This window comes from Lissotriton helveticus, chromosome 11 (genome assembly GCF_964261635.1).
Source record: "Lissotriton helveticus chromosome 11, aLisHel1.1, whole genome shotgun sequence".
NCBI lineage: Eukaryota > Metazoa > Chordata > Amphibia > Caudata > Salamandridae > Lissotriton > Lissotriton helveticus.
The window spans coordinates 71,817,294-71,843,628 of NC_136072.1; the positions used below are offsets into that span (position 1 = coordinate 71,817,294).

Consider the following 26,335-nt stretch of genomic DNA (forward strand, 5'->3'; position numbering starts at 1 on the left):
GGGCTCACTGGTCTCCCTCCCATCCCAACTTCGAGCTCTGCGTTTGGGCTCAGGAGAATTAATGGGTGGCCTCCCTTGCTCCCATCTCTCCAGGTCCCATGCTCGGCCATCCAATCTTGGAAGGTGATGGAACACGGGCCTTTTATCCCTACTCTCTCTCTGCCCACTCTCGTCTTCTTCTCTCCTCTCACCGCACATCTCTCTGTTATTTTCCCTCTGGTCGCTACACTCCCTTTGCCTCGTATCGCTCAGTATCCGATACGATCCTTCCTGGTTCCCCATATTCCCTGGGCTGCGCTCATTTCTGTCATCACAGGGACTATGGTGCGACCTCTCACAACTCCCATTCTGTTCTCTGGTGCCAGGCACACAGTGTGGACACTTAAAGCTGTTCCTGTACTCTTGCGCTCTCCTCTCCCCTTCACTGAGTATTGGGCACGCCACCCCTCCATTCCCGGGGCCCCCGTTCTCCAGGTCTGTTCTACCTCCATTTCGGGCCCAATGGGTGACTCCCCTACTCCCTCTACAGTCCCACTCCGGGCTACTCTCCCCAGCCCCGCAGTGAGTTCGTGCTCTGCTGTCCTGACTTTCCCTTTCTGCTTCTGCAGCATTGATGCACTTTTGAGCCTTCACTGCCTCATCCCACTGCTTCATGTACTCATTTAGCTCTTGAAAGGATTTTCGTCCAGATCCCCTCAGATCCTTTGGCCATCTAGGGCCCCCAGGATCTCCTCCTGGGTCCCCTGCTGTGTGCATCGGGGTACTCCACTCTCTGGGTATTGGCATCTGACTTGGGGAATTAGTGGTATCGTTCCTCCTTGCCTGCTCTGCTCTTTCTCTGTCTTTCCGTTTCCGTTCTTCCCCTTTTGCTCTCTCTTGGTCATATATCGATATTATAGGACCTATGGTAACAGGTACCTGTAGTGCATCTGGTAATGGGTAGGATGTGGCGCTTTCCGTTTCCGGCGCTCTTTGTACCACAAACCTACCGACTACCTGTTGCACCTGACTAGGCTGGAGCAACTCTTTCTTTGGCTCAGGATCCCACTCTGAACTGGGAAGCAGTCTATGCTCTCCTGCATTGCCCCCCTTTTCTCCTTCAGTATTCTCGACCTCTCCCCCTGCTCTATTATACGGGGGTGGCCTGTCTGTCAGTAATCTGTTTATCAGGCTGTCCTCTGTTTCGCTCTCGTCATCTTCTTCTATGGGGCTTTTATTTACTGGCGCCTCTAACACTGGGTACAGTTTATTTATTTCCAAATTATGCACTCTCCATCTTTTAGCATCCGCATCCCACCTGGCATCCTGCACTGCCCTTACCGAGCGTTTCACCCTTTCTTGCCGTCTGTTCATATTCCTTTCATGCGCTGCCCTAAGCCATGCTTCAAGGGCTTCAAACTGGGTTGGTCTAGGCAAGGGTCTCTTTGAGGTCATGACTGATTTCAATCGATGTAACACCTCTAATCTGAACGTCCCGTACTTCGGGAACGTCAGTTCCTCATTTCCTTCAGTAATCTTACTCCACTCTGATATCCAAAGGATCGTATGCAACCCAACATTTACTGCCATATAACGAGCTGGCGTACCCTCCGGCGGGGCTTCTTCCCCTTCATACGATCCTCCCCTCTCTTTCTTAAACAGCGCTTTCAACCATTTAAAACACTTCATAATTATGCGCACAAAATCCAGCCTCGCTACTCTGTTTACTTCCTGATGACACTCCACCAATCCTGTCGCGGCTTTGCTAGCTTGGCCTATCACAGCGCGGTCTTTCTCCTGTCGGCCAATCACGTCGCGACCCTGTATGACGTGTTCGCTAGCTGGCCTATCACAGCGCGGTCTTTCTCCGGTCAGCCAATCACTGCGCGACACCACCTGACGTCTCTTTTCTCCGCTTCGCAGCAGCACCCCTCCTTTCTCAACTCGTCTCCCGGTTATGCATGCGTCCCATTCATACACTGAAAAATGACTACTTCCGACCAAGCGGTCACTTCTCTCGACTGTACGTCCACAGTCTATCTGTAATTGTCAACACAACTGACGAGATGTCTATCGTCTTTCTGATAGGTTACTTACACACACAGTAACTTCCGACCAGCGTCCGTTACTCACGCACTCACTCTTACGTTCCCCCTATCTCGGTCTCTCGGGTGATCAATGGTACCTCATGACCCCCTTCACACTAGTTGACAATTACTCTGGGTGTCCGATACACCCGAACCACTTAAGCTCTCCTTGAACTTAAGATTTCCACCGGTTGCGCGCGCTCACAACCTGTTCCACAGTCACTCTACAGACATTCAACTCCGCCAGACATTACAACATAGATACAATACAAAACACCGCAATCTAACACGCATAACCCTTTATACTCACTCTCTCTGATACTGCTGCTTTTTCTGTCTCACGTCATCCGGATCTTCATCTGCGGGCTGTTCTTCCGATCATCGATTTCTAGGGGCCTTGGGGTAAGCTAACCTGGCCTAGGTCACCGTCCTCAAGAAGGCAACCATCCTCTGCTACCAACTGAAAGGGCGAGATTTTGATCGATACCTTATATCTATTGATCCAAACCTCGATCTGGTCGACTGAACCTTTATTGCCTGTCTTGGAAGGAAACAGTACACCTATCAGCAAATTAGTTCACCCAAGAAAGGACTCTACTCTCAAAGATCACGGACAACTTCTTGGTTTCAAAAGTTTATTGTAAAGATATAATGAGCTGCAAATACAAGCATCTCAGAATGAGATTCACGAGATACACAGGTCCAATTACATACATGTGCTCTCGAAAAGCCCTCAGACGAGCAACAGAAATCACTAACACAAGTTCTAAAAATAGCAAAGCTATCAGCATAGACGCATATCTCTCCTTCATTTAGGTTGGAGGAAAACAAACACAGGTTAGGCGTCCCTACCCTGTTCTAGATGGTATCCCTACTTAACCAAATCCCAACCTAACAAAGGTGTCAGCAATGAATGACCCCCAAGGGAAGTCACCCACTCTAAGTCTCTTGGTGAAAACCTAAAGTTCTCCAGTCATGACCCCTCACTGCCTACCCATCCGCTCTCTAAAGGGTCCTCAGGTCTCTGCTCTAACTCCACCCAGGGGTGCTGTCCCTAATACAAAACAGTCAACAACATTTGAGACGCCCCTTGCGAAACGCCTCTCACGTGGTGCAACTTCAGGCTTTTTCCATGATGCTTTGTATTGGGCCTCAGACGTTAGAGTTGACCTTGCTTCTCAGTCTCTTCTCCGGCCCGCTGATACCCCTTAAACATTCCAGAACCCTCCTCCATGTCTGGGCCGTCTACTGAACAGACCTCTATTCATTCACTTATAATTGGATCCCCCCTTTCCTGTTGCAGACAGATATCTGCCGCCAAGAACCCAACTCTCATAGACTTCTAAAAAGGCTTGCAACATTTCTCAGCCCAGACATGTACGTGTAAATCACTGCTAAAACATTTCAGGCCTACAATATTTCACATTATGATTATAGCATTCAAATTCTTCATTTAATTAAAGCATGTTAAACTCTTATTCTATTATTTAGAAAACATTACTCTAAATCACGGCCCATTAATGCAATGACCAAAAACGTTAAACAATCTGTGTCGTGAAAAGAAACACCTTCCCTTTTAGCTCCAGCTCTGGCCCTGAGGCCTACCACGTTCTGCGTTTTACCACAGACCATCTTATATGTTTAACAGCTACACGACATAGATTCAAAATAATCACGTCTAATAAAATCATATAAAGTCACACATTTCTGTATTAGTTCCACTTCTACTTAAATCTCTATATTAGCTATACATTTAGAATATAATTTCAGATACTATTAGCACTCATGGCATTTCTCATCATGACTTGTGCTCACTATAGGTAAGTGTGATGTACTCATATATTTATCTCAGTTTGCGCTCTCTCACCCCTAAGGTGTCTGGAGATACACCGGCCTCTTCCCTCACAGACACCCCTAAGGTGTCTGGAGATACACCGGCCTCTCTCACACAGACACCCCTCAGGTGTCTGGAGATACACCGGCCTCTCCACTCATCGACACCTCGCAGGGGCCTACAGATGCACTGTTTTCCCCTCACAGACACCCCTCATGTGCCTGGCCATACCCCGGCCTTCCTCCTCGCAGACATGTCCTATGGCTCTGGACATGCACCGACCTCTCCCCTCACTCGAGCTCCAGAGCCCCGGAGCCTCGCGCGCCCAGCCCGGCCGGCGTTTAATGCTCCATGAAAAGGGTGAACAGAGCGAGCCTCGAACAAAGGCCTCTCGCCGGGCGCTTCCCTCTTCAAATTAGTCGGGTCCGACGTGACGGGCCCCATTCTCTCCCAATTAGGAACAATTAGTCAGCGTGGGGCGAGAATCCACATTCCTGCCGCGCGGGCTCTCCGTGCCCCCCACCCTGGGAGGTCATCACTGCCAGGGCCTATTCTCCATCAGAGGCACGCGGGGGCGCGCCGAGAGGCCTCCTTCCATAGCGCCTGGACAATGGCAATAAAAACAAGCCCCCCCACACCCACACATTGTTCCTTGACAGGCTCCCCCACGTATCTTTCCTCGTTCCCTTCCTCCCCTTGTGTGGTGTAAATGGCTCAGTTTGTATTTAAATGCGCAGCGCTTCAGAACCAGACCCAAGACAGAAGGCGCTATAAAAAAAGTTCATAACATCTTCGAATTAATATATTTTTTTGTTTCTCCGCAGCAACGGAATCGGAGAGGAAAACCCGTGGGCAAAGTCAGCTGCAAGAATATCAAGCATGACTGTCCGACCCCAACCTGTGCCCACCCCGTTCTACTTCCGGGTCACTGCTGCAGAACCTGCCCCAAGGGTAAGAATACAGGAGAGGTCACTCCTGGAGGGGTCGCTTCAACTCATCCGGTCCCCGCACCCGCCCGTAAACCTCTATTTCTGTGCAGCGAATACTCTAAAGACGGCCATAATAACCTGTCATCCTCCTGGCGACGTGGCTCCGTCACAAATCGCTTGAACAAAGTCTAGTGCACTAGGCGCTGGGCCAGAAAGAGGCGTAAACACGTAGGGGCAGATTTACAAGCCCCTTGCGCCACTTTTGCGTCACTTTTCCCATGTTAAAAATGACGCAAAAGTGGCGCCAGGGCCTTGTAAATCGGCCCAGTATATATTGTAGTCGTCTTTGGAAACGAGGCTCTGAATTGTAAAATAATTTGACATTGTACAGTTTGACACAGATACAACACACCATAGGTGTGATTAGATTGACCCACGTTATCAAGACGCCCTTTCATTGCTTTCACTAATCATTATTATCAGATGCTTAAGTCTAATTGGTTCAATTCATTAGGCCCCACGTCCCTTCTAACTGCACACGCTGATTTGTTTATTGAAATCAAGGGGCAGGAAGTGGTTAACCCCAGCTGTGACCCAGGCTACTGTGCGGCCAGGCCACTGTAGCCTTCTGTTCTGTTTTGAAGTCAATGTTTTCTGAGCCCTGTTGAGTTTGACCCGTTTTAGGTTTATTTATTGTTCTTTCGTTACTGTTATCCCTATATTTGTATGCGAGCTGCATGTTCACTCCTCCCAATCTCATTTTGTGTTTTTGGGATGGGTGCATTCCTATTGCCGATAACTCTCTTGCCATTTTATGTCTTACTTTCTCTCACTACACCTCTACCCCCCCACCCCCAAACATATACATGTACATGTATTAGCTTTTTTTGCCTTTGTCGCTTTTTTCACTCTTTCCCTCTTCAAGATAAATAAATAAAAAAAAAAAAAAAAAAAAAAAAAAAATATATATATATATATATATATATATATATATATATATCCGTTCGCCACACCCACTGATCGGCTCTGGACGCCGATCCAACAACGCAGGTACAGACCACAGCAACGCAAAGACATTCTTTCAAGGTAGTTTTAATGCTCCCAAGTCTCCAGCATGACGCGTTTCGGCTACAACACGGTAGCCTTGATCACATGACCAGAAGGAACCAATGCTGGTGCTTAAATACAGTGCAAAAACAGATTGACGCCACGGCAGTAGTAATCAACATAAAAGACATACTATCACTTGGTTTCCGGAAAAACCATAATAAATGAATGAATAAATACATTTGATCTGGTTAAAATTCATAATTCATATATATACACACAATTTATAACATTTATCCTTTACATATATATATATATATATATATATATATATATATATATATATATATATATATATATATATATATATATATATATATATATATATATATATATATATATATATATATATATAAGCACCACCTCCGAATCCCCCTAAAGAATTGGATACCGACAAAGGGGTAGAGTTGGCAGTTCCATCTCTCGCTTTATTCCATATACGCTGTTACGAGTTTCGGCCCACCTGCCTTGATCACACAACAGTCGCCATGAACACAATTCATTTTTAAAAGCAGAGTAGCGTGGTCACATGACACAGTGTTTTCAATAGGCAGCAAAGACAGACTTTTACTTGCTCACAGAGAGGGTCCGAAAGGAGAGATGTACTCGTTTTTTTTATACACATATATATACATATACACACTTTCGCTTTTATCACTCTTTTTCACTCTTTCCTTCCTTTTTTCTCAATTTAAAATTTTCTCTCTCTTCCTCTTTGTCTTCACCTTTTTTTCTAATCTCGGTTTTCCTCAGCATGACATTTCTTTACTTTCTAGTTTGACTCATTCTGTGTCTCTTTTATTTCTAACCAACTTGTAGTATTTTTCTTCCCCACCTTTACATCCGCTATCCTTCAGTGATGGCTCCGCCACTTTGCCACACACACTCACCCTCTTTTCTTTCACTGGTACAGCCCCTGCTAGCACCAATGAGAAGAAGTCTGAGTTCACCTTCGATGGCTTCGAGTACTTCCAGGAGAAGGACGACGACCTGCACAAGTCCTACAACGATCGCTCTTACCTGAGTTCAGAAGATGTGTCGCAGGACGACAGCCGCACTGGTAATTCCTTCCTCGATTTGGGGATGCGGGCTGGGCTGGAACTGATCATGGTTGGTAGGGATGTTGGGAGGTGGTATGGTGCCTACAGATGATCTAGGTTGTGTTACTGAAGAGCAGTAGTGTCTCTTTGCTGATCCTTCTGTCTCTCTTCGCAGAGTTTGTGGCTCTCCTGACCAGCCCCGTGCAGTCCTGGCTGCCGGCAACCAGTGGCGTGGCCAAGGCTCGCTTCACCCTGCTCCGCGCCAACCTCCTCTTCTCGATCAGCTACGAAAGGTAAGACCGCCTTCTGCATTAGTTCGAACTGCGAATCAATTGTACCCAGGATAGGACTCATCATATGAAATATGACATGAATATAGTCCACCAGAATTAATTCCAGTAAAAAAATGAAATGGCATTTCATATGAAAGATTGAACCTCAACTCCATTCTAACATGTGACAAGTCTACAGTAATCTAAAAGGCTTAGGTTTAATGCCTATTTCATGTCTCTAAACAAAACAATAAATGGATGATATGGAGCACTTAGGGCTAGATGTAGGTAATTGTAAATTACCGATTCGAAAATACAGAATTTTACCGATTCGGTATTTTCGAATCGGTAATTGCTATGTAGATAAAAAATCGGTAAAAATTACCGAATCGTTAAGATTCGGTAATTACCGAATCGGTATTTACCGATTCGGTAATTGACATTCATTCCTATGGGCCTGTAGGCCCATAGGAATGAATGTCAATTACCGAATCAGTGAATACCGATTACGAAACCAACTAATAGTTGGTGGTAAATAACGAATCCTTAAAGCACATGAGCACTGTTTAAAGTGCTTCCTACATGTCATTTACCGATTCGGTAAATACCGAATCAGTAAATGATGATTCGGTAAATTCCGAATCGGTAAATACCGATTCGGTATTTACCGAATCTGTAAATTGGCTCCCTACATCACAAAAGCCTATTACCGGTCGGTAACGGCCGATTTCAGCCATTACCGACTGGTAATACCCTTCCTACATCTGGCCCCAAATGTCTTAATTTGACCGGATTCGCTCATCTTTAAGGCAGTGGGTCAATTTTTTGAACATTTGCGTTAATTTACAAAGTGGTTCAATTCGACATTGAAGACCAAGCCACCCAGAACCTTTTTCGAACTATGTTGATCCCAAGATCCTCCAGGGGTTTTAATACCTTTTTTGGACTAACTGAGTTTTCCTTGTTAAGATGCACACACTGACCTCCTACAGTCCACTGTTCACTCATTTAACCTCTGCCCTAAGATCATTTATTGATTCAGAATCAATTCCCCAGCTCATTGCCCAGATTTAGGCTGGACCGATTGACAATCTCAAATCTGTGATCACTCAGCATTTCTTCCCAGCTACAACTAAATTTCCCAACCACTCAAAAACTTACTTAAACTACAACAGCAGAAGTAGGGCTGTTTACTTCCTGAACTGACCTGTGAAATTGATCCATTTAGGTAGTAGCCAACTTTGTCTTTGAAGAACCTAGCTGACAAAACATTCTACGGCCTAGTTGCCACTGATACCCTTAGCTGCTGTCAGCCCTGCTGAGCTCTGACATCCCTGGATCTTTCAGTTTTTGTGGTTGATGGAACTGTGTGTTTCTTTGACAGGCTGGGAAGACCTGCCCGCGTCCGTTTCACCGACCTGGACGGCACAGTGCTTTTTGAACATCCGGTTAACAGAATGGCCTCTCCACAGGCCAACATGGTGAGTGGGGGTCCCTGGATGAAAGAGAGTGGACATGCCAAAAGTTCAAATTGGTATGCATAGGAGAGTGGGTGCACCGTGGAATGCTGGGTACCACCCAGCGAAGAGTAAATATGGGTGGGTTGGAAGGGCTGAGCTAAGGTGAAAAGGTATAGTAGTTATATTTCAGTGAAAGTCCTTTATAAATAGTCCAGGACTAAATTTGGACCGAACAAAGCTTCCATCTTCTCTTTCTATTCCTCCATAATTTCTCAGCCTCTCAGAGCTTCTGTATCTGCCATATTCTCTCTCTTAATATGTCTTTTTATCTCCCCTTTTATTCCACTCTCTCTCTGCCATACTTTAAACTTTTATTTAACTGCTTCAGTCTTTCTTACTTTATCAATTACTCTCTTCATTATTCCAATCCACTTTTACTGTTCTTTCTTTGTTTATTTGTCTCTCTCTAACTTCTCTCAAATTCCTTTTCTTATTCTCTATTTTTTCTTTCTTATCACTTTCGATCTTTCTGGTTTTCTTCCTTTCTCACTCAGCATTTCCTTTTCCTTTATGTTTCTTGCAACCACATAGCTGCTTTTGCTCCCCCTTCCTCCTGCCCCTACACCCTTGAACAGCCTTCTCCTCCCTTTTCCACGCCAGTAAGCCCACCTCCTCTCTTTGCTTCCTGTAGATCTGTGGGATGTGGCGGAATGTCCACAAATCTTCCCTGCACCTGCTGAAGACGGCTCAGATCCAGGTTACCCTGGTGATGGCGGCCCGCTCGGAGGGTGAGATTGGGGGCCGGATCATCAAGCACCGCGCACTCTTCGCAGGTAAGAGAGGGTCCGATGAACTCCTCAAGAGACCCAACATGGAAGTCAAGCCTGCTTCCCTGAGCAGAGGAACTTTAGGAAGAGATGTGGGGTCGAGATATAACAAAGTGTCCAACAGTGCTTAATTTGTAAAATATGAATTGCCAGGGCTCTGATGAGGATGCCACTGCAGCTTGCACCACACATTGTCCTTGTCATCGCTGCCAAAACAACTACTAACCATCACTCTTGCATGTATATGCGACAATTCAGATTATTCTAGATCCCAAAAGTTAAAGGAATGGCTGAGGAGGCAGGTATTAGCACTATTTTAATGTATATTGTATTCCTAAATAACTGTTGTTCTGCTCATCTCTAAATTAGATTAGCAGCGCCACCATGTGGTAGACTGTCAACAGCACACTAAGAACAGTTAGGTGCTGGTGCCGAGCACCGGAAAGCACCTGCTCAAATTAAGCACTGGTGTCCAGATTACGAAGACTCTTACTTCAGAATACTTGATCTCTTGGACTCTGCAGAGCCCCTGCTTCAACCAGGCTGTGATAGGAACCTGAGAATGTATTAATAACTGATAAAACATTTATAGAATCAAAACACCTGGCTTGTCTTCGTACGGAACTGAGTACAATTTGCATCATATTCCTAATGCAGCCACACTCTTAGGCTGGCTGTCAATCAATAAATCAACCAATCAGTATTTGTAGAGTGTGCTAATCACCCTGAGGGTGCTGTAAATATGACCTACGTTGTTTCATGTGAACAGTGTAGGCAGCCAGGAATGAGTGTAGACAGGAGGACTCCCTGCTAAGTGAAATATAGGCCATCTATGTCTGGGACACAGTACTACCCCCTGTTTCTGTCCCTTTGTTAGTGTAGCACTACTTTGTCGAAGAGTAAATTTTTATTGTAGCCAGACCTACACTAAGGGCAATTCATCTCACCTTGAGTGTATCGCCTGTGCCCCCCCCCCTCTCTGATCATCTTACTTGTCTCTTTCTGGAAGTGGTGGCTGAAGTTTCTCTTTGTTCCACACAGAAACCTTCAGTGCCATCCTGACCCCTGAGGACCAAGAGCTCCCGGGCACTGGGGGCATTGCCATGCTGACGTTGAGCGATGTGGACGACAATTTGCACTTCATCCTCATGTCCAAGGGGCTGCTGGACCGCGGAGGGAAAGGTACGTCTTGATGAGGTGGTGGTGTCTGATGGAAGGTAGACCTGCTCCTTGGAGGGCATCTCTGCATTCTGTCCTATCCTGACTGAGGGTCATGTACCAACGGGTTGGCACAGGGCCATGTATCTATGGGTTGGCACAGGGTCAAGTATCAATGGGTTGGCACAGAGTCATGTATCAATGAGTTGGCATGGGGTCATGTATCAATGGGTTGGCACAGGGCCATGTATCAGTGGGTTAGCAAGGAGTCATGTAAGAATGGTGGGCACAGGGTCATGCATCAAAGGGTTGACACAGGGTCAAGTATCAATGGGTTGGCACAAGGTCATGGATATATGAGTTGGCACAGGGTCATGTATCAATGGTTTGGCACAGGGTCAAGTATCAATGGGTTGGCACAGGGTCATGTATCAATGGGTTGGCACAGGGTCATGCATATATGGGATGACACGGGGTATGTGGGATGGCGCGGGGTTATGTATCAACGGGTTGTCATAGGGTAATGTATCTACGGTTGGCATACGGTCCTTCTCCTTAAGCTGATGGTTCAATTATAGTCCGGACTTCCAGACTACATAAGTTGCTGTTTTGTGAAAGTTTGTTCTGATGCCCGTGCCAGGGGAGAACGTGGCCTCGGTCCAGTTCCGAGTCAAGAGGTAGCCACCTCATTTGTTGAAACACTAGAAGGGTAGTAGTGCTATGGCCATCCAAGGGGCCCCAGGGAAATTGAACTTTCTCTCTATCTCACTCCTGCCTATTACTCTGTCTCAACCTTTGATATAGAATTATATATTGTTTGGCACCATAGAGCTTGAATTAGCATAACATGGGTAATATAATTCAAAGTTGTTCCTAACAGAGGCCCCTAAAATATTTCTTGGTTGGGCACCCAAAGACTCTGTGTAGCTTATGAGTCTACACGTGAACCTGACCTACGCATGTGAGGGATGCTTGCACTGTATTTCTGATCCATTTTCACTGATCGTTAGTTGGAGCTTGTCCCTGCCCTGGGATGGACAGCCACCAGGACATCAAGTGATCCTTTTCTATTACCATTACAGGTCGCATGATGATTCCGGTCCAACTCCAGATCCTTCACCAGGACCAGGTGCTGCGCGAGGTGAATGCCAACATCACTGCCCAGGTGAGCATCACTGTTCAGTGAGACATTATCCCTTTGGAGAGGGTTTAGTCACTAGAGAAATAGCATTCCTTTCACTTAGGGGGCCTGTCCAGAAAAATGCTCTACACTATTTCAGTGAAAATGTTGCAGTGGTGTCACAATTCAAGTATTGAGTGCCCTAAAAACGTTGCCGCGCTACGTGGAGTTCCGCAAGTGGCGAAGTGTATTACGTAGTGCCGGTTGTGCCGATTTATAGTGCCGGGTGTTTGTCCCTAACAGTAAAATCAGCACAAACGGCACCATGCACAGTGTAAGAGAGTGCTGCTTCTTTCTGACGCTCAAGTAGATGTTCTACCCAGGTGGCAGCTTCCTCAACGCGAACTGAAGGTTTTTTAACGCAAGTGGCAGCGACCGCCCACGTCGAGAAATCTCACGGGGAGGTGGTCTGGAGTAAGACTTCCTCTATCGCCAAATTAACGTTAGCGAACAAGGAAAATACTGCGCGCCACAGAGTTTTTTGGGAACTCTGGGCGCTACGCGGAACGCGAAATGGAAAAAACTCAGTGAGCGGAGCGGAATTTTACACCCAGGTCTACTTTTAATGCGGAGAGCCGCGCTGGTGCCATTGCTAGTGCACTGCGTTCAGGGAAACGGGGCGTTAACCACTTCTCTGCGCCACATATTCCACCGCGGCACAGGGGGGGGGCTAGGGCGTGGTGCTTCGGTGCTCATGATGGCTCCACACCATCAAGTGTCATGGGCGGCGTGTGCTCATGATGGCGTGGTGCCGCCATGACCCCGCCCACTCATCAATTCGCCTGCATAGGCGGGGAATTAGTGCCGTGTGGGCGAAGCGGCAGCGGCATGATGGCTCCACGCCATCATGAGCACACGCCTACCTTGACTCATGACGGCATGGAGCCGTCATGAGCACACAAGGGGTTAAGATGCTTTTCGGGGTGCAGGGCTTTCCCAAAGTTCTTAACTTGCTAGATTTTAAACATGACCACTGTGTTAAGGGGTTCATAATGTGTAGAAGTATCATGTCCAAATCCTGCAATGCTGGGATCCCTCTGCTTACCTGGAGCCATGTTGCACACCTGTGACTTAGAATAAGTGTGTCATACATTTATTTGTACGCTTACTGCCCACGCAGTAAGTGCTTTAAGCCACCCCAAATATCCATACCATTTCCACATCTGCTTCTGCCCACGAAGAACAACCATGGAATTTGAAACACATACCCAATTAAATGCACAGACTTGTGGAAATGGGGGGTAACATTAAAACAAAGTGTGGGTTCTTTTAAGCCGGGTGTGTCCCACTTAGTCTCAGAAGGGCTTGACCCTGGTCAAACTTTCAGGGTAACCAGTGGTTATGTAAATACATTTAATTTAGACTATCTGCAAAATATATGGATGTTATGTGTATACTCAGAATTGCTAAAGAGTAATGTTGCTTTCCTGCCCCTAAAGTGGGACATCCCCTGCTTTTAGGGTAAAAAGAAGTTCAACCGAAGCTTTAAGAAGAGTTATTCACAGCGAGAACAGCGAGTTGAGATGTTATCAAGGACTGTTTGTGCTAATTGTGTAATTTTAGGCAGAAATTGAAAACAAAAAAATATTCCCAGTTCATCTGAACAAGGTCGACTTGGGTCCCACAATTTGTTGTCCCCTCCCCCCTCCCCAAAGTTCACTAGCAGATAGCTCCCGACAACATAGATCACACGAGGATTTTTGGCCTGAGTGAGCCCAGTACCTTCTTTTAAGCCTGCAGGGCGGCTCAGCGAGTTAAACACTCGCGAAAGACATCCGCAGTGATCAATAGGGCGGGGTCACAGTCTGACGATGGAAACGCCCGGGTAACACTTGGCGGGACCCTCGCCTACTATCGGGGTGACCGTTGCCTAACACTGGAGGGGCCCTACTCTCAGATCAAAGGGGCCCCACGTGGCCCCATCCAGAGACCCCGTTTCAAGACCGGAGTGGTCCCCTTCACGCACTCCGGAGACCCTCTACCTCCCATGTGCGGCCGTGCAGCGGTTCCCACATGTGTGCAGCTGTTCCGCATCTGGCGGGCTCTGCCTGACTGCACCCCCCTGTACTGTAATTGGCTTGGCGGGGGAGCAGGAAGGCCCTTGCATTGTGTCGGGGGTTGGCTTTGAAGTCTGGAGCCGGTGGAGGGGAGCATGACACGTCCCCCCTGGCTGCACCTTCCCTGGGCGCGGTGCAACCCCCGCATCCGCACCGGCTGCTGGGGGCTGTCGGGAAGTGCAGGGGGTGCGGTGTCACCGGTACCAGGGCGCAAACCGCAGCGCTGCACTGTGGAACTAGTGCACGGAGGGTACGTGTCACAACTGGAACAGATGTGTGCACACGACACTATTCACCAATGCAACCTCACATAAACCACTCACTGTGGGAATAAGTGCATAATGCATGCACAGGACCGTCTAGGGCTGCAGTAACTGCACACAGAGCACCACTAACCAGTGTAACCGGTACCCACACAATACGTTTCACCCTGGGAATATTTGGGGGCACAGAGCACCATTCACAAATTAAATCGTGCACAGGCAAAACAACTCCCCATTGGTACATGTGCGACCAACACAGATAACCAGTGGTACCCATATAAGCAAATCGTGTCTTACTTTTGGAACAGGATAGCACACACAACACCATTCACCAACACAATCTATGTGCAGACAAAACAACCCCCATTAATTGCGCGCTGAACCCCTCACCATTGAACAGTCTGTTTGCACACATCACCATGAAACAGTGGAACCAGAACACGCAGTATGTCAAACTAGTCGAACAGGTGCACACATACAACCAGGACACAAGTCCTAAAAAAAGAAGTGGGTGGGACGCTGATGTCATGACAGGAAGTGACATCACGAAAGGTGATTGCACCATCAGACTCATTACCTCCCCTCGCTCACCACTTAGATGCGATTGCATCAGAGAAGCCAGCGCATGAGCAGCGTTCTGAATGAGCTCCGATCTCGCCCCAGAGAGGCCAAAGAGTGAATGTGTGGCTCCATTTGCTCCAGTAATCGAGCTCCCGGTAAAATAAGTGGGGGGACGCCGTCCACCCGCGTGGTACCCCGACTCGAGCCCTGCATACAACGCTGTTCACTAATGGAATCCGTGTGCACACTAAGCAATTCACGATTTGAACCAGTGCAGACACAAAACGCCTTTGGCGTTGTAATGCAACTCGCGCAAAACCATCCACTGGTTGATTCAATACGCACCGAGAACCTCCGAAGGCTGTAAAACAGTTCACACACTAATGTACTCTCCATGCTATCAGTGCACACACTAATGCACTCTTCATGGTATCAGTGCACACACAACTCAAAGCTGGAATCATTACACAAAAAGAATCAGCGTTTCAGAAAATCGGCGCGCAGAACTGCTCACTATGGAATCAGGAGTGCACAGAACCTCTCTTCTTTGGAATGTGTGTTTGCACAACAACGCCTGATATTTAAATCCTTATTAGCACCATTGGAGCCAGCATCTCACCACTAAAGTCAGTTTGTGCACAACAACACTCGCTGTTGGAATCAGTGCACACACTAATTCCGCCAAAATAACATTGAGTGCATGCACACTTCCTACAACTGACGTCAAGACTGTGCCTGTGGGTGACCCAGGGGAGGCTGCCATGGCCCTTGATCAGTGCTTAATTTGAGCCAGTGGTTTCCGGTGCTCTGCACCGGCACTTAATTGTCAGCACCTGCACTTATGACAGCTGCCACATGGTGGCGCCGTTAGAGCAATTGAAAGATGAGCAAAATGACAGTTGTTTATTAATACAATATACATTAAAAACAACTAATACCAGCCACCCAAGCCAATCTTATAGTTTCAGGGGCCTTGAACAGTCTGAATTTGTCACACCTGTAGCAGTGTGACCTACAGGAGACTTCTCAAAACCTGGTTGTTTGAGCAGTAGCAGCTCTAAACGTCCCCCCCCCCCCCACACACACCTAGAGACCCTCACGGGTGAGTAGTGCGCTCTACAAATGTCTGATTGATTGATTAGTAGTTGTGTAGGTAGTCATTGGCAGCGGTGGCTGGCTATGAGTCTCAAAATTTAGCGGCCTCCTGCCAAGGGATCTAGCACTTATTGTTTTTACAAATTAAGCACTGCTTGATAGTTTGATGTCTAGGGTTACTCTGCCTAAGTTCGGGATGGCAGTGAAGATGGGCCTCGGGCTCACCCTGGCTGCTGTCCACCTTCTCTATGCATCCTGGCGGCCTTGTATGTGCTTCTCCACCTCAACCTTCCTCTCTCCCCCTTAACCTCAGGACCAGGACTTTGCCGAGGTGCTGATGGACCTGTCTGCGCGGGAGATGTACCTGCTGGCCCACCGTCAGCTTCGGATCACCCTGGAAACGGAGGGGAAGCAGAGCCACCGGATATCCGGTTACATCACGGGGAAGAAGACCTGTGACAGTAAGTGGCGGCGCGCTGGCGGCTGGGAGCGTGGCTACGTCACAAAACACTGTCACGTCCGTGGCGGAACTTGCTGAGGGAGTGCACGTGAGGGCCCAGCAGACAGGGGGCGCTGTGGGTTATATTTCAAGAGCTGAGTTGGAAGATTGCAGAAAGGAGATGTGGAATTTTGCAAGGACATACTGGGGCTGCCTAGAGATGTATCTGATGTTCTGTGATAGATTTTTATAAATCAGGGGTAACAAGTGCTATATGAATGCAAACCTTTCTTCCCCTTTTATCCCTCCGCTATCCTTCTCACTCCAAATAACTGACTAATATCCACCACTGAAATTACTTCATATTTCACCATATTAATTCACCACTAATCCTTTATGGGCTTCCTGAATAGTGTCCGTCACACCCCGTCAGGGGTAACAAGCGCTATATAAATACAAGCCTTTTTTTCCCTCTTCTATCCTTCTGCTATCATTCCAAATCCAAATAACTGACTAACCTATCCACCACTTAAAATGACATACTTGCATGTTTCACTATACTAATTCACCACTTATCCTTTATGGGTTCCAGAGTAGCGTGCTACTCGCCGAAAAAGCGCTTTGACGCCTTGTCAGGGGTAGTAAGCACTATATAAATGCAATTACACTACAATACAATAGATTTTTATAAATCTGTACATTGAAGAAATATAATACCAATAGACTGGGAGAAAGAAGATGCATATGACGGGAGTGGAGTTTATAGAATGTCTTCGTATAGTACGAGAGGAGCTCCATGCCGGCATGATACAAGTGCAAATTGAGACAGTCCAACTTTCCGGAGGGAGAGAAAAGTTGCATGTAGGGAATAGGATGTCATGATTGGATAGAATGTATGCAGGGAGAATGAACTGCACTTGGAGGGGGTTGGAGCTGCATAAAGGGGGGGTTTGAGGGGCTGCACACAGGGAGGCTCAGGATTGGGAGTTGTGTTGCACACCGAAGGTACTGTGCGGTGTGAATGGAGTCCTCCATGTTGAAGGTGGAGGGCTACGTCAAGGTGGTGGGTTTTACTTCATCGCTCTGCTGCTGACATCATCATCATCACGTTTCTGTCTTCCTCTTTCAGCCATCCAGAGTGTTTTATCTGGAGGAGATGCCCTGAGTGCCACCAGAACCGGAGCTGTGGGGTCTGCCAAGTTCACTCTATACGACAACGGGACGCTGGAGTACCAGGTATGCGTGCGGCACACCTTGGTGTAGCACATGGTCGCTGCATGGTCAACACTAGATCACAGCTGCAGCCTGTGCCAATGGGTGCCCTCTCTTTGTGCTGTGCCAATACCTTCATTTCATACAAGCATTGGCTAGGGCCAATACCTTCATTGTGGTCCCCTGCATATATGAGCAGTGAGCTGGAAGTGCCTTCGTTCTGTGCCTATGGAGATCTGGGAAATGGGCAGTGCCACATACTTCATTGTGCCTCAGTGGGTATCTAAACACCGGACAGTGCGCTCACTGTACACACGCAATGAGTAGTACCAATACTTTCTTTGTGTGCCATTGGGTATTTGCACATTTGGCAATGCCAGTTTCTTCATCATATGCCACTGGATATCTGAACATTGGGGAGCGCCAATCCCTTTAACCTCTGCCTCTGGTTACCTAAGTCTTGCGAGGTGCCTGTGCCTTCACCGTCTGCCTATGGGTATCTGAGCATTCGACAGCACCCATCCCAGGGTGTTTGGATACTGTGTATTAGACGCCACACATATGTGTCTATAAGTAGATACAAGCAGTAGTTTGTATGTTCTTTGGGCCCCTGAGACCTGAGCCTTTCAACTGATGCTCTTCGAGGTGCCACACATTGGCAAGGGTTAGCGGGCTCTCCTCTCTGACGGTGAGTTTATGCCAGTCCAGTGACGTCACATGGGGTCTCCAGTTCTCCCTTTCCCATGTGTCTAACAATGCTTTCTGGTCTATGCCAGTCCAGTGACGTCACATGGGGTCTCCAGTTCGCCCTTTCCCATGTGTCTAACAATGCTTTCTGGTCTATGCCAGTCCAGTGACGTCACATGGGGTCTCCAGTTCGCCCTTTCCCATGTGTCTAATGATGCTTTCTGGTCTATGCCAGTCCAGTGACGTCACATGGGGTCTCCAGTTCTCCCTTTCCCATGTGTCTAATGATGCTTTCTGGTTTATGCCAGTCCAGTGACGTCACATGGGGTCTCCAGTTCTCCCGTTCCCATGTGTCTAATGATGCTTTCTGGTCTATGCCAGTCCAGTGACGTCACATGGGGTCTCCAGTTCTCCCGTTCCCATGTGTCTAATGATGCTTTCTGGTCTATGCCAGTCCAGTGACGTCACATGGGGTCTCCAGTTCTCCCTTTCCCATGTGTCTAATGATGCTTTCTGGTTTATGCCAGTCCAGTGCGTCACATGGGGTCTCCAGTTCTCCCTTTCCCAAGTGTCTAACGATGCTTTCTGGTTTATGCCAGTCCAGTGACGTCAAATGGGGTCTCCAGTTCTCCCTTTCCCATGTGTCTAACAATGCTTTCTAGTCTATGCCAGTCCAGTGACGTCACATGGGGTCTCCAGTTCTCCCTTTCCCAAGTGTCTAACGATGCTTTCTGATTTATGCCAGTCCAGTGACGTCACATGGGGTCTCTAGTTCTCCCTTTCCCAAGTGTCTAACGATGCTTTCTGGTCTATGCCAGTCCAGTGACGTCACATGGGGTCTCCAGTTCTCCCTTTCCCATGTGTCTAATGATGCTTTCTGGTCTATGCCAGTCCAGTGACGTCACATGGGGTCTCCAGTTCTCCCTTTCCCATGTGTCTAATGATGCTTTCTGGTTTATGCCAGTCCAGTGACGTCACATGGGGTCTCCAGTTCTCCCGTTCCCATGTGTCTAATGATGCTTTCTGGTCTATGCCAGTCCAGTGACGTCACATGGGGTCTCCAGTTCTCCCGTTCCCATGTGTCTAATGATGCTTTCTGGTCTATGCCAGTCCAGTGACGTCACATGGGGTCTCCAGTTCTCCCTTTCCCATGTGTCTAATGATGCTTTCTGGTTTATGCCAGTCCAGTGCGTCACATGGGGTCTCCAGTTCTCCCTTTCCCAAGTGTCTAACGATGCTTTCTGGTTTATGCCAGTCCAGTGACGTCAAATGGGGTCTCCAGTTCTCCCTTTCCCATGTGTCTAACAATGCTTTCTAGTCTATGCCAGTCCAGTGACGTCACATGGGGTCTCCAGTTCTCCCTTTCCCAAGTGTCTAATGATGCTTTCTGGTTTATGCCAGTCCAGTGACGTCACATGGGGTCTCCAGTTCTCCCTTTCCCATGTGTCTAATGATGCTTTCTGGTTTATGCCACTCCAGTGACATCACATGGGGTCTCCAGTTCTCCCTTTCCCAAGTGTCTAATTATGCTTTCTGGTTTATGCCAGTCCAGTGATATCACATGGGGTCTCCAGTTCTCCCTTTCCCATGTGTCTAATTATGTTTTCTCTTTGACAGGTGCAAGTGGCCGGGACGAAGTCCGAAGTAACCGGGATCACTCTGGAGACTAAACCCAGGAGGAAAACCAGACGCAACGTCCTGCATGACATAAGCGGAGACTACAGCAATGGGCTGGTGAGCACTTATGAGGGCAGAAACAATAGGGTGGCACAAGGATGCACACTGGGGGTGGTCCTAAGAGAATGTTGAGAGAATGTTGGGAAGGGACCAGGGAATGAAAGTGTGGCTGTGTGAAAAATTACCGCTGGGGTGATGTGTGAATTGTTGGAATGCAATGAAAACATTTAAGGTCATTTCCTGAAATAGACACAGCAGCCTATGCCATAAAAGGTAACAGTCTCAAGTATCTGAAAGCCATTAGATTGTACATTGCGTGCTCTACAAATACAATGAATCACATGCTAGTAGAAGTGAGAGAACCCGCTACGAGAAGGATTCGTTTCACTGTCTGCAAAGAAGCAGCCCGGGGAGACAGACAACAGCCTCCCTCTGTGTCCACTCACCAAATCTGGCCTCTCTGAGCCAGGTCTGTTTCAGGATTCTTAATACTGAGTATGTATGTTACTCTCTGGCTCACAACTTTATCTGTTTCCCTTAAGGACCAGGGCCGGCTCAACTGATGCTGTAATGATGCTCATGTGGCCAACCCACACTACTTCTAGATATGTTTAGTAATTCATCAACCGCGAAGGAGCTGACATCTGCAAAGCCGCCTCTTGGTCTGACACTTTCAATATAGAGGAGTCTTAATATTGAAATATGATGGGAACTAATGCCATTGACACATTGTTCTGATTTAGGTTCCTTTGAGTTACTCCATGAATCTTTTGTGTCTGACTTCCTCGGGTTGTACCTCCTAGACTTGATAGGAGGACACCTAGCTGTTGCTAAACATATTTTTTTCTGGGTGAAGAAGAAAATAGTCATGAATTTGTGTTTTTTTTGTATAAACTTTATGCGTTTTTGTGTTTAGTCTTTTGTATATATTTGTGTACATATGTGTATATATATGTCTGTATATTGTAAAATTTGATGCAAAAATCTATAGAGATTAATTCCGTGTGATTACAATAAATTAAGTATGTAATCACGTCTTCATACAGTAGTGACGGTTATTGTAATTTAATTAGAGTAGTTTATCTTTATATTGATCCCTTCTTTTTCCACTTTTTCAATTCTCATGTACTTGGTCTACAGTAGACACATTTATTAATCAGTGCAACAAATTCCACAGTCTTCTGTTCAGATCTGGAAAGAGAAGTCATACTAGTGAATTTGAGCTGGAGGCCACCATTCGGGCCCAGATTATATCCTTTGTGTAGATAAACACATGACTGTTGCACCTCATTGTGGTTTATATATGTACTGATTTTCAAGAGTGCATTGGTGATCTCAGCTAATTGTTTCTCAGTATCTAGGAGGGATATAGATAGTTTATCATCTTTAACATGCATTAGAAACTGCAAACATTTAGCAGAGAAGACTGGATATCTGCTGATGTACTTTTAGACAAGGTCAATGTTCCATCATTTGACACACCCACTGCCCCCACTAGCTCGTAACAACACACATTTCTAGAACACCTTTCATGAGGACATTGTTTACCAAGTTAGCTGATGGATGTCGCTAACCTTTTTATGTCTGGATGAGGACAACTCTGGAGCGAATGCTGCAAAGATGAGTCAATGTTGCCCAGTTGACCAAGTGCATGGTTGTCCATTTGTCTTTTTAGGCCTCCGGCGTGTGGGAGGAGATGAATGCGCGGGATCTGCACATGTTACTCCAAAGCGAACTTTTCATCAACGTGGCGACCAAAAACTACGAGGAAGGAGAACTGAGGGGCCAGATCACATCTCTTCCCTACAGCGGGCTGTGGGCCCGATATCAAGGTAAATTGATTAGTGGTCAAACTTTATTTTATATCGGTACCCTAACACGAGGGATAGGGAGAACCTTCGACTCACCTGTAGCATCACATGCCTGTAGAAGGATGAGGAGGGCTCTTGTTGGTGTTCAGGGGGATAATCATGGCCCTCAGTGAGAGGTGAGGAAGGCTCAGATATTGTGGAGTCTGGCAATGTCCCTGGCTCTGCTGAGGAGGTTGTATGACATTACAACGCATACTTTTACAACACATACCTTTACAACGCATTTTTCTACAACGCAACATCCATTACAACGCATTCCATTACAATGCATGCCATTACAATGAATTTTTAAAAACTACTTTTACAACGCATTCCATTACAACGCATACTACCTTTACAACGCATACCATTACAACGCATAACATTACATTGCATGTATGGTAAGTATTGTATAGTGTAGGGGTAAAAAATAGTATTCTAACTCCAGGGGGTGCAACAGTAGGGTAAGTGTCGGATAGTGTAGGGGTAAAAATTACTATTCTAACTCCAGGGGGTGCAACAGTAGGGTGAGTGTTGGATAGTGTAAGGGTAGTATGCGTTGTAATGTTATGCGTTGTAATGTTATGCATTGTAATGGTATGCGTTGTAATGACATGCGTTGTAGTGGTATGCGTTGTAGTGTCATGCGTTGTAATGGTTGCGTTGTAATGGCATGCGATGTAATAGATGTTGCGTTGTAAAAGTTTTGTTGTAATGGTAGTGCGTTGTAAAAGTTGCGTTGTAAAGGTTGTTTCCCACTGAGGATGAGGAGGGGTGCTGGTGATGTTCAGGGTATAATCACGGCCCTCAGTGAGAGGTGAGGAAGGTTTGGATGTTGTGAAGACTGACAGTGACCCTGGCTCTGCTGAGGATGAGGAGGGCCCTGGGTGCAGGGAGAGACCTGGGCTGCTCTTTTGGAGAGAGTTGGACCCCCGAGAGCAGATGAAGCATCCTAGAGCTGTCAGCGCCGAGACGGTCCCGGAAAGCAGTCAGTGTCCCGGAGAGACACAGCTGCGCCGGACGGTCTTAGGGGGGCAGTTCTTAGCTCCATCCGGATCATGTCAGAGGTAAAGTGGGGTAACCAGCCTGGAGGAGGGGAGAGGACATGCAGACATGGAGGAGGTCCAGGCTGAGTGGAGAAAAGATGAAGAGAAGGAGGGAGGTAAAAACGCAGAGAGAAGGTAGCAGCATAGAAAGAAACAGACAGAAACAGACAGAAACAGACAGGTACATTATAAGATAGAATTTAAAAAGGCAAAACCTGAAAAAAAGGGGAGGAAGAGACAACAGATGAAAGTACGTACAGAGCATGGAAGAGAGATTCTGGAAAGGTAGAACAAATGAAGGAGAGGTTGAGGTAGAGAGAGAGTTATATCCTGAGGAGAGAAACATGGAAACTAGAGGAGTAAAATGAAAAGGAAGGGAAACAAACAGATACTTTTAGAGAAAGAGAGGGCTGGGAGAATTAAAGCAGGAAAGGAAAGAAGAAAAAAACACAAGGGGAGTAAGATAGGGAGAGAGAAGCAGGCAGATACAAAGAGGACTAAAGAAGTCGAATCGAGAAAAAGAAAGCTGGAAGATGCACAAGAGAGGGGAGGTGAGGAAGGCCTGAGTGAAAGAGAAAATTCTCTGAAAGAACTGAATGTCAGAGAGAGCGGGAGGACGACCGAGTACATATGAAATGGGAGAAATAACAGAAGAGAGACGAGACAGGGGGAGAGGGGTGGGAAAGATGGGGGAGAAAGGGAAAGTCATAAGAGCCAAAGTGGAAGAGAAATCGCGCAGGCACAGAGAGATTGAAAGAGAGAGAAGGAACGAGAGAGAAAGAAAGAAAGAGACAAGGGGAAATGAAGAGAAAGAGAAGTCAAGATGCTACAAGACAGAGAAGGTACGGGTGGATTAGAGCGTTAGACAGCCGGAGCAGCGCGGGGCGCAGCAGAGACAGGCAGGCTGAGCGCGCGCGCATCACATCTGGCCTTCATTTTCCGTCCTGACACGCTGATCCTATTTGCTGGCACAGATGGTCGCATTCTTGGCTGAAGTTTTCCGAGATGTTCAAATTATTCTTTGAAATTCCTTGTTTGAAATCCTTGGCCGCGGCTCCGGCTCTGTCAGAGAGTGCGGCTGACCAGCAGAGCTGTCACTGGCTGCGGCGTCAAGCCGTCGCCATGGCAACGTGGGCCAGGGTACCACAGAGCCGGATACTGTAGGGGTGATGGAAAGACGGGCTCCCGGGATAAAAGAGGAAGGCATTCCAAAACAGCAGGGCCTGTAACAAGTCCTATCCGTTAGCAGGGCACTCGTCCCCGAAAACAGCCCCTCAGGGGTATCCTTCGACAGGGAACTTTATTGACACGCCCTCTGTCAGGATGGACACACCCGAGTTTAGCAGTGGTGGGGCCCCTTCATTTATTTATTTATTTATTTATTTAATGCGTTTTTATATAGCGCGGACTTTACCCGAAAGTGTCCGAGCGCTTCACAGTAGGAACAGTACTGATGCATGAGGAGAAAATTACAAGTGAACAAATTACAAAAACAAACGTTACATGAGGCAAAAGAGACAATCGTGAGCAAACAAATACAAGAGGTAGCAAACGGTACATTACAGGAGGAAAAAGTGACATGTGTGCAGGTTACACAAGCGTGCAAAGTACAAGTAGAGGGATAGTACTGCAATAAATGGCAGACACTCAAACACAAGAACACATGTTACGTAGGTAATGGTGGCACTTGTGCAAGTATCTAAAGCAAACAAAATGTAAGCGGTAGCAAATAGTGTGTTACAAGAGAAAAGTGACGTGTGCATGTTACAAGAGAGTACCAAACACAGGTAGAAGGATAATACTGCAATAAATGGCAGACACTGAAACCACAAGAACACACTGGGAAGGCACTTCCATAGTCATGGAGAATAGAATTTTCTATAATGGAAGGTCTTCCTTCAGATAAAAGAGAGTGAATTACATTTCTTAACTAGTGTGGGCAGTCATGGAGTGGTCAGGGGTGGGGCCCATTCTGAATACATATGGGCAGTCGTGGAGTGGGCTGTCGTGGGACCCTCTTCTGAATTCATGTAGGAAGTAATAGGGCTTTCTTTAACTAGATGCTGGCAGTGGGAGGTAAACCCTTATGACTTCTGGTTGGCAGTCAATGGCGTCCTGTGTGAATGTAGATTCGCAATACTGAGGTTCCCTTCCTTTTCAAGCTAGCAGCGTTGGTCATTTCTCAAAGATGACACTGTCAGAGACGCTGTTTTGTCACCACTCCAGGTGTGTGGTCCAGTCCTGTCCTGTCTCTCATTGAGAGGCCTCTCACCCACACCTCCTGCCCTCACCGTGCCCGTGATGTGTGTCTCACCTTCTCTGTTTTATGTCTCTCCACAGAACTGCCCATCCCCCTGGCAGGCCAGTTCGTCATCCCCCCTATCCGCACTGCCTCGGCCGGCCACGCCTGGATCTCCCTGGATGAGCACTGCCACCTGCATTACGAGATTGTGGTCACAGGCCTGGGCAAGCCCGACGATGCCACGCTGAATGCCCACCTGCACGGCTTCGCCGAGATCGGAGAGACGGACGAGAACAGACAGGAGTACAAGCGCCTGCTGAAGGGCTTCTACGGCTCCGAGGTGAGGGGGTATGCACTGAAGGGAGCAGTGCCTAATTTGAGCCAGTGGTTTCCGGTACTGGGCAACAGCGCTTATTTGTCAACACCAGCACATATGACAGCTGCCACATGGTGGCGCTGTTTGTACAATTCAAAGACGAGCAGAGCCACATTTGTTCATTAATTCAATATACATTAAAAATAAATAATAATAGCCGGCCAAGCCATTCTTATAGCTTTGGGGGCCTCAAACAGTCTGAATTGTCAGACTTGTAGCAGTGTGATGGTCTGTAGTTGTGCTGGTACTGTCATTGGCAGCGCTGGCAGTGGCAATGGGTGGTTCAAGTGGAGGAGGAGCCCTGTGGTACAGAAAGTGGGTTGCCAGGGCTGCCAGTGGGCACAGCTGTGCAGCCGGAGGGCCTGCAAAGAGTGTACCGTAGCCAGTTAGGACTGAAAGGGTGATGAAGATGAGCCCTAATAGAGGGTGGCTCAAGGGTGGTGGTGAAAGGGCATAGGAAGGGTGATTGGTGTCGCGGGAGCTGGCCACTCTCACCTTGGACATTAACAGGCCTTCTGGCAGGGTGTCTCGGGCAGGCTGGCAGCGGTGGGGCTGGGCTCCAGCCCCGTCAGTGCCGGTAACTCCACAGGGGGGAGAGACAGGATTCCCTTCTGGAAAACAAGTCTCCACCATGACACAGCAAACCCTGGGAAACATGTGTGCTTTGGCATTCCCAGCACAGCTGTCTGTGTGCAGAGAAATAAACACAGTGAAGGAGTGGAGGGTGAAGCGAGGGGCAGGGGAGGAACCCTGAGAGAATGAGGCGCGAGGAGGTGGAGTGAGAGAGGAAATAAAGGGTAGTGGAGAGTTGGGTGGATGAGAGAGGAAAGCAGGGAAAGGGGCGGTGAAGGTTTCAAGGGAATTGGGGCGGTTGGGAGTAGGGGTTTAAGAGAGAAATGGGACCCGATTAGGCTCAAATGCCAAATCTCTCAATCATTTTTTTTCTCTCTCTCTCTA

The 26,335-nt window shown here is 47.4% G+C and overlaps 1 protein-coding gene across 1 annotated transcript in view; it reads left to right on the forward strand.

Moving 5' to 3' along the window:
- CHRD (chordin) overlaps positions 1-26,335 on the forward strand; it is a 58,183-nt gene that overhangs the window by 17,192 nt on the left and 14,656 nt on the right. The window contains exons 3-14 of the mRNA XM_078665778.1: positions 4,725-4,851; positions 6,850-6,996; positions 7,152-7,269; positions 8,633-8,729; positions 9,400-9,541; positions 10,577-10,717; positions 11,776-11,858; positions 16,163-16,310; positions 17,418-17,524; positions 19,805-19,921; positions 21,540-21,696; positions 25,101-25,342. Coding sequence (XP_078521904.1) covers positions 4,725-4,851; positions 6,850-6,996; positions 7,152-7,269; positions 8,633-8,729; positions 9,400-9,541; positions 10,577-10,717; positions 11,776-11,858; positions 16,163-16,310; positions 17,418-17,524; positions 19,805-19,921; positions 21,540-21,696; positions 25,101-25,342 — 1,626 coding nt within the window. The remainder of the gene's footprint in view (positions 1-4,724; positions 4,852-6,849; positions 6,997-7,151; positions 7,270-8,632; positions 8,730-9,399; positions 9,542-10,576; positions 10,718-11,775; positions 11,859-16,162; positions 16,311-17,417; positions 17,525-19,804; positions 19,922-21,539; positions 21,697-25,100; positions 25,343-26,335) is intronic.